Source organism: Dromaius novaehollandiae, chromosome 8, assembly GCF_036370855.1.
Source record: "Dromaius novaehollandiae isolate bDroNov1 chromosome 8, bDroNov1.hap1, whole genome shotgun sequence".
NCBI classification, from domain to species: Eukaryota; Metazoa; Chordata; class Aves; order Casuariiformes; family Dromaiidae; genus Dromaius; species Dromaius novaehollandiae.
In genome coordinates, this window is record NC_088105.1 from 7,861,097 (window position 1) to 7,870,162 (window position 9,066).

Consider the following 9,066-nt stretch of genomic DNA (forward strand, 5'->3'; position numbering starts at 1 on the left):
GTTGCCTTTGTAGGTATATTCATTAGCTGAAAACATCAAAACATCACAAGCATTCTAATAGATTCCATATATGTCTACCATCAACCAACATACATAATCCTAATCCTGCTAAGAGCAATTATCTAAAAACTTAGCAACATATCAAAAACAAACATTAATACCGAGGTCTGCAATCAGAATTCCAGAGAAACTGCTCACACGTCTCATGAATTCTATGACCTTAACCAAGACAGAAATAAAGCAGTGACTGACAGCTTATCAGGTTTTAAGTGCTTTTTGATTTCCAGAAAGTTCTTACAATCACCCATTCTTTCTACAAATTTCCTACTGCTCACCATGTATTCACATACCTGGTATATTTTCAGATTTCAGGGACCTGACAAACTCAAGGTGACTAATCATTATATTTGTGTCAATCACCACTAGTATGTTCAGACCAGAAGTAGAAGCCTCTGGAGATAAAGAAAGAAAAAAAAACAGTTGCAAAAAAATGAATTGTGCACTACCTGTTAAGGTCACTACCTGATTGTAACGACTAGTTTAAGTAGATATCAAAGAGTATCAGATCAAGACATACCAGCAGAAATACTTAAATCCTGTTCTGGGAGATCTATTTCCATATTTGTAAGCTCTCCACAAGTCTGTACGACAGACAGGGCCATCCTTTTCTCAAGACGAGCAACATGCAAGTCTTCTACTATCTGCATCTACAGTGTTTAAAAAAAAAAAAAAAAAAAGTATGTACAAAAATAATTCTATACAAGCAATCTCTTTAGAAGCACATCCAAAAAAGATTCTTTTGCATTAGTGCTGTTGTGTTAAAACTGACTAAACAAAACTGGGAAAAATTTTCATTTTAGATCTCAGGTATGAAAAACCTCAGGTTAGCACAGCAAGCTTAAAGCCATGATAATCTGCTACATAATCTCCCCTATAAAATGTCTAAAAAAGTGAAGGTCCAAAATATGGCCTAGAAAGAAGGTTTGTGACATTTCTGCCTAATACCCCACAGCTTTGTTCCATTTTTTCTACGTAGACTGGAAGTATCCCGCCAAGTGTTCCTTAAAAAACACAGCTCCCTTCCTCTACGGAAAAATTAGAAGTTGGAATATGAAATACGCAGAGTATACAAGCAACTATGAAGGACACCTCCTTTGCAGAAAATAAGAGAAAGGCAAACTTTCTATTTCAGAAAGCTCCTGATTAGCAGTACTTTACCAAGTTCGTTTAGTATTTGAAAAATGCTCCACACACTTAGAAGTATAGATCATAAACCAACAATACAGAATACTAGGAAAGGACATGGAATTGTCTAACTACAGGAACTCAGTGCTATAAATTTTTACTATAACTGAAAAGGGTTAAGTTAGAGCATTACTAACCTCTTGGTCTGATTCTGGGCTCTGACTGCCTTGATGGGATGGAAAGACTTCAAAGTTCTGTAGAAAGAATTAAAATACCATACCAACAATACAAAATATCAAGGACTGAGGAACAAGTGATCCTCAAGTCAAGAGTCTGAGATTATAGCTGTTTAGTATAAAACAAGTATATCACCAACCTTTTGGGTAGACTTTATGTTCTCACTGCCTTGGTAGGAGTCAGATGTGCATGGGACCTCAAAAGTCTAAAAACAGTAATAGTAACAGAAATAAGACACTAAGAATCTCCTAGATTGCTTGTTAGAAAACTGGATATTTGTAAACAAAATGAATAGGTAAATATTTTTGATATTCAACTAGTAGTTTTATCTCTACAGTATCATTAAAAACAGCTTTGTAGGTTGAGTTGCTTTTAAAATAAATAGATAGTAGTCTGCACAGTCAGATTATTTTTCCAGTCTCTTGGGGGCTTGTGAAAATTGACTGTTAAAAATAGCATCCTTATCCAACAATCATTTAAAACTATTACTAAAGTATCCAAAAGGCTTTTAAAAAGATCCTTTACAGTGTGTATTAAAATTTTAATAATTAAGTAAGTCCTTTCTTTGTGTATGCGCAGAACAACCATGCTTCCATAACAGGAACAGAAATCTAAAAACTAATGCTAGGTAAATTGAAAACAAATGAACAAATAAAAAAAAGCAAAGAACCAACAACGCCCAAATTAAAATGTGTATGTAAATACAGGTGCAGAGACAAAATCAAATTAGAACTCACACACAAACTGATCACAGCTAACCATGAGCTTATGCAGGAAATGTATTAATTCAGTCCTAGATCTACAATGACAAGTTCTGCTGGCATCACTATGCTGGCAAAAGAGCACCTGTTTTGCTGAAAGTGGAGTTTTTGTTGGTCAGTTTATGTACTTAAAAATGATATGATGGCCGTGACAGCACCAAAAAAAGTCTGTTGACTTATACCTAAACTGAAATATTCTACACCTCTAGCAGTAAGGTAAAGCTATGTAAGCATATGTGCAGACCTGCAATATGCAAGACCATTATTTTTCTCATTTGTGTGACCGTTCAGAGAAGCATTTTAATGTGGTTTAGGTTAGGATCAGAAAAATCCATCCATTTGAACTCTGTAAGAAGATACAAACAGGCTATTTATATAAAAACAGACTGCCATAAAGGAACTAGCCTGAAACATACATCTGCACAATACTAAAATAATCAGGTTCTCATTACCCGCTTAAAACGTAAAGCTGCAACTTCGAAGCACCCTCCTTCAGTCCCTGCATTACTAACAGCGTTATCGGAATCAATGTCCTGTTTTTTCTGTTCATGACAGTCCCATCGTTTAGGTGTTTCAGCTGAATAGTAAGATGGCCTATGTTTGGTAGAATGTTGATTTTTCTTAGAAAACTCCGTATATCCTTCTTCATCCTCTTCATCACAAGTCCTAGATAACATACGTGATTTTTTAGTGAAAGATATATCATCATTTACAGTCTCTGTAGAGGTGATAGATGTCTTTTTCTGAGTTCTGACATCTTCACTCCGTTTTTTGGATCCATTTGACACTCTACGTGGTACATGTGAATTGCACGGAGCGGACTTCAACTTCTCTGACATGGTTTGTTCAGCTTTTACTTTTAGTTTGCAGAATTCAGCTTTCTCTCTCTTTTTCTTCATCACCTTGTCCTTCTGGACTGCAAAGCTATGGCAGAGCCTTTTTCCTTCTGTTCCATCAAAATGATGACCTTTGCTATGACTTTCCCTACTAGTAGTTACCACATCAGTGGTGCTTGTACTTTTTCCATGTTTAATCTCTTTAGGCTTAAATTGTATAACTATTCTCTTTCGCTTCTCAGTTTGGATTGAAGAACTGTCTGTGGTTTTGCTTCTGTTTGGAGATTTTCCTTGGAACCTTCTATCAACACCACAAGAAATATTGGGACTTTGGTCTTTTTTCTTCTCTTGCATACCTTTCTCTATTTTGAATCTATAAAAACATTACAGAAAAAGACATGTTATATATACATAGGACAATTAACTCTGGTAATGAAATAGAACAAAAACAAAAGAGCTTGCATTTGATTTAGCCGTTTACAGCTAAGTATTTACAAGTACTGATTTGAAACATCCTTAACTCATTATGAACTTTTGGCCACATCTGTCCTTTAAGACTACTCCTAGTATTTACAGTTTTACTAGCTGCACAACTATTTTTACCTCAATTTACCAGCTTGAGAAAAAGCTTCTTCTGCGTTTTACTAGCTATTGGCTTGAGAGGTCCTGACTACAGTCTAGTTCCATTTTATTGCACAGGTGAGTTTTAAGAGGATTTTAATGGTATTTGTGAGCTGCGCCACACTTCACTAAAATTCAAGTAAGCAGCAGTTAGGTTTTGGCTGCACAGTTACAAACATTGAATGACTTTCAAATGACAGAGAATAAACAGACCAGGGAATTCGGAAAAGGAACAATTGAGGGGAATATAGCAACATTCAACAAAAATGATAAATGATGTGAGAAGTTGTGAATAAGGAACTATTTCCTACAAGAACAGAGAAAGTACTTAATAAATGTACCATACACTAGGTTTAAAATATTAGAAGAAAGTTTCTCCCCTACTTTATCATAGCATTACCAAAAATGTTGGGGAGGTAAAAGCCATTTAACAAACTTACACATGACAGGTAGTAACTTAAAAACACCTCTGTCTTTGGAGACTAAACTGGTTCCTGGAAGCTGGAAGGGTTCGCAACAGGACAAACCATTTTGTACTTGTCTTGTTTTATACATTCCTTCCTGTACAGCCATTTCTGACCACTGCCAGTAATATCCTGCAGCTAAATATCCTGTGATTTACAACCCTATGAAGCAGGGAGACTGCTGTGAGATTCTGCTGTGATTAAGAAGCAATCCAAGGGTCTACTATCTCAGGACTCATGAGAACATTTTTACTTTATATTACTAAATTTTCAAACACTGCTTACATCTATGTTTAAGATGAGAGGCTGTTATTCTTTGCCTAGGAACAACTATTTCAAGCAGCAGGAAAAATCAAGGATTTAGGGACCACAGAAACTGATTAAAGATACTAATTTCACTGCAGAACTATCCTCCAAACTACACTGCAGCCCTTTTTGGATAACAGAATACATGCAATATGCAATACAGAATAATGCAGTGCTCAAAATACAGAAGAAAACTCCATCTTTTTATGATAGCAATGTTGGCTGTCACTTGTCCATTATATGAAGTGCAGTAACAGAGTTAGAAAAGTTTTAGGACCTATTTTCCCAACTACTACCTCAAACTGACCAGCCTAGACAGGATCTACTCATTAATGCAATACAAACACATCATCTGTTAAAAGGTCGTATTTTATCTGGTGAACAAGTCAAGCAAAATTCTTGCATTCAATCACCCAGTCATCTATTACCTAGTTTTAATAGTTACATTGAGTGACAAAGCAAGGATTTACCTCTGAAATTCTGTTTCTCCTTTCGTAGTATGGTTATAAGATCTTGTGTCTTCAGAGTTCTGAAAGAAGAGAAAAACCCAAGGGCTCGTATAGGAAACTGCAGCAAAATAAAATCTTGGTAATATGGAACAAGCTATTATCTCTTACTGGATTCACTATGACTTTGAGTAAGTTAACCTTTGAAAACAGTGGCTGCATATCTCATTATAATTCTGTATTTAGATTTTGTTATATTTAAGAAGCACAAGAGGGAAAAATGACTGTGGTGTACAGACCCGGATTATAAATAGAAAAAGCTTGACTGATTAAACACATTCAGGATTCATGTGTTTCATATATTCTAGAAATTAACCAGCATGTACAATACACATTTTTGTATAATTTTCTAGGAAGAAGAAAGTCACCTGGAGACTGCTCCACCTAGCCCCAAAGAGCAAATATTTCCATGGGAAGTTTGTGCAGATGAGATGCATACTAATTCTGGCCAGATTTACTAATCAGGGGCAGCAGTATGAAACCACAATTACACAGGCCTGGTTAAGAGTAAGGATAGTCCCCGAACAAAAAATTTGAATGGTGTTAGTTTAGCAGGTAGTTTTAACACTGCTTGGCATATCTGCATTGCAAGCTGAGCCACATTGGAAAGCACTTAATTAAAAACAAAAGGGTGGCAGAAACCTCTAAAGTCTTAATGAAACTAAGGAAATCTAGAGAACTTCTAACTGTGGTTGGTTCTTTTACAGCAGCACAAACAATGGAATCTTAATGCAAGAGGCTGTCTGAGGCTGCTGCCACTAAGAATTTTGTCATGTAACTCGCTGCAGGAAAGACTGCTCAATTCACATAATTTAAATCAAATCAGGAATCAAAGTTTACTGTTCTATTAACAACATGTAATTAACTGGCAATCAGTGAACTTCAGTATCAACAACAGATAAACCACAATACGAGACAATTATAAAATGTTAATAAGCACCTGATACCAAAAAGTTCTCATCTCAGACACATAAACGACACACACTGCACATCGCCTCCTTCATAGGCAGCGTGGATTACAAGCGTACATCCCCTCTTCTGGGAGTGCCGATGCCCCTGGTTACATACACACGTCCTGCTGGAGATGCAGGCGCTCGAGTCTTGCGCATACCCATGCCACTTCCTATACAATCCGCTAACACACGCTGGTGACAAAGATCCCCATCAGATCGCATACGCGCACCTGAGGTGCAGGCTCCTTCTTGCTGCACCCTGTACTGTCAGCCCGCTAGCTGGAGCACCGGCTCATGACAGTGCCCACCAGGGGAGGGTACCCCATCAGGCCTGGATGGAGGCTGCGATGTCGGTGGGACAACTTTTGGCAGTATCAAGCCCAGTTAACTGTTGATCTGTTACTACTTTCTTACTCCAAAGACCTCTCCCCACAAAACTACAAGTTTTCATGCTGTTTTTATGCTTCTTTTCAAGGTAGCCGTTTCTCTTCTCAGAAGTCTCTTGATAATTCCCTAACTCAGTTTCATCATCTTAAGCAAACCATCATTGTTACCTTCCTCTTTGCATTATCAGCTCTTGGGTAAACATCATCTCAGAACAGGCTGTTTCAGGTATTCTATTCACATGCAGAGTTTACACTCACGTGCCTATCATATCATCTGTCGTTTTCCAGGCCACACTGCCAAGAGGTGGCTATGCAGACTCCCACAGATAGCTCTGTTTAAAGCTGTTCTAATTTATATTGTGACAAATATCCTTTCACTCGTACTTTAGGAGGCAAATGCCAAACATCATTTCTGCTAAAAGTCAACAGGCATGAAGTTTTTTGTAATCTGTGGTCATGCTTACCCCACAAAAAGCAATTATGCTTAAACATTACTTTAGATAAATGGCTTACTCAAACCTGTGTGAGCAGAAGACACCTCTTATCCATACTGTAGAAGATGCACTTAAAATTTTCATAAGTTTCCCATCATTCTGCTATTAATAGTTAAGTTTTCCACTGTTGCTTGAGTCAGTGAATGTCTGCCTACAGCAATATCTAATTTTGTTCCAAACAGATTGAAGTCATGCAATAGTTAAGACCCACTATTCTTTGAATTGGTATAGCCAAGAGCAATGGTGATATAGCTACAGTATGAGGTTTTAAGCAAAGTCCTTACCATTTGCACTATAGAAACACATTAAAAAAAAAAAAAACAAAGCCAGCCTTAGAACAAGTCAATGTTAAAAGATAAATGGAATAATAACAAGGAATTCAGGAGGAAAAAAAGAGTAGTTACAAATATTTGTACATTTCTACATGAGCAAAGGCTTGTAAGACCATAATCTCCTCATGTTCACCTACAGACACCTGCAAACATTTCTCTGAGGCATTCACAAGACAATTAAAAACTCTTTCGTTTCATATATACTTTACAAAATCGAAGGGAAAAAATCTAGCAAATTGAAATGTGTATTTTTTTAGTTACTGATTTACTGGCTATGTATTACACTACTGTTAGGAAATAACTTTCCAGAAGGGTACATGAACAATAAAAATAGCCAAAGGAACAGGAAATTATTTTGGCTACATACATGACCAAAAAGATTATCACCCTGGTTGAACCTCCATTTTACAAGTGATTCAGTAGAATTTTACTCGCTAGATGTGGACATATACAGGAATATATGCCGGAAAGTATAATTTGTGCTTTATCAGAAAATAATGTGATCCAAGATAAAGAACAACCCAGGAAGACATTGGCGGTTTTGGTAACTTTTTTTGAGCTCAGCTTTTCTGGTCAAGAAGATACACTTAAAAAAAAAAACCTATTAGTTTCCGACACCTATGGCCTCTGGGAAAAAAAAAAAAAGCAAAAAAACAGAAAGTCAGTTATCTGGCTGGAACTTCTAGTTATCTAACTAATTTAATCCTCTTGCTGTCCTTAACAACCCCACCTTTCATTTCGCATTTGATTCATCTTTCTATCACAAAACTGCTAAATAATTCATGCTCTCCTCTTGAATGTGGGATTTTGATTTTATAAAAATAATACAGTTCTTCCTACTTTGTCATCCCGGCCATCCAAACTGTCCTCCTTTCCACTTAATTTCTTCAGCTTCTTTTTAGACATCTTCGAACCTAGGAAAAATAGTGTTATCATTATTGTTTATTTCAAATTGTATTACCATCCAGCATAAAATTAACTTTTTAACTGCATAAAGAAAAAAAAACTTTAATTTTCTCTTGTTTTCTCTTCACATTACAGAACAACCACAGGAGACTTGAACAAAGTTAAGCATTCACATCTTGCTAATAGACAAACTTCACAGAAAAAAATGTGGCAGTTTTATTCTACCTTCTGCTCCAGACACATATTTTGTACCAGGAAACATACAAGACCAACAGAGACAAACATCCTTTAATGGAGCATCATGTAATTGTGGAGTTTTAAAGCAATTCCAACTATATGACTCATGCCTTAGGTTCACCCCCCCCCCCCCCCGCTTCCACTGGACATGTTCATGTCATCATTGTGAGATGAGATGAAAGCCACACCATCCTCCACTCAAAGTAAGTTCTGCAAATATACCATGAACAGCTGGGAGCCCCCCAAAATTTACAAAGACTAGGAGAAAGTTTAACCAGATGGTCCCAAAGCTTTGAGGTTCATTTCCAGAGCACAGGTGAACCACCTAAACAGTCAAGCTACAGAAGTAGCTCAACCAAAAAGCACGAGACTTCAGGAAAAGACTAAGCAAACATAAGGAAGGCTCTTTAAGGCACTCTTCAACACGGACGACTTGACGAACTGAAAGAAAAGCTGTAACTCCAGCGGCAAAGGAGCAACGCCTCCGGCCTCCGGCCCCCAGCCCCGCGCACCAGGGAACACCGCTGAGCCTCCGGGGCCCTTCAGGGCAGAAGCCCACTGCCTCAACGCCCCCGGGACAGCCGCCAACACCAGCCACCCCCCTCCTTCCCCTCCCCGCTACCGGGCAGGGGACGCCCCCGCCTCACACACCCGCACCGAGCACCTCAGGAGGAAACTGCAGGCCGAGCGCCGCCGCTCCGGGCCAGCGACTTCCCTGTCAGGCGGCGGCGTGGCGCAGCACCGGGCAATGCCCCTTCCCCGCCGCACAGCGAGCCGCGGCCCGGCACCTCCCCGGCGCAGGGCACCCTGGGCCGGGCGCGCCGAGGCCCCCGGGAGCTGGA

At 38.5% G+C, this 9,066-nt stretch overlaps 1 protein-coding gene across 5 annotated transcripts in view; it reads right to left on the reverse strand.

The window, feature by feature from the left end:
* SWT1 (SWT1 RNA endoribonuclease homolog) overlaps positions 1–9,050 on the reverse strand; it is a 39,239-nt gene extending 30,189 nt beyond the window's left edge. For 3 of the 5 annotated variants that reach the window (XM_064515558.1, XM_064515554.1, XM_064515559.1), the window contains exons 1-8: positions 8,889–9,050; positions 7,922–7,995; positions 4,881–4,939; positions 2,636–3,392; positions 1,562–1,627; positions 1,383–1,439; positions 578–707; positions 351–452 (exon numbers count right to left, since the gene is read on the reverse strand). In XM_064515558.1, the coding sequence (XP_064371628.1) occupies positions 351–452; positions 578–707; positions 1,383–1,439; positions 1,562–1,627; positions 2,636–3,392; positions 4,881–4,939; positions 7,922–7,987 (1,237 nt within the window). In that variant the 5' untranslated portion in view covers positions 7,988–7,995; positions 8,889–9,050. Of the gene's footprint in view, positions 1–350; positions 453–577; positions 708–1,382; positions 1,440–1,561; positions 1,628–2,635; positions 3,393–4,880; positions 4,940–7,921; positions 7,996–8,875 lie in introns of all 5 variants that reach the window. The other 2 variants (XM_064515557.1, XM_064515556.1) reach the window with 2 other exon arrangements.
* Positions 9,051–9,066: the final 16 nt, after the last annotated feature.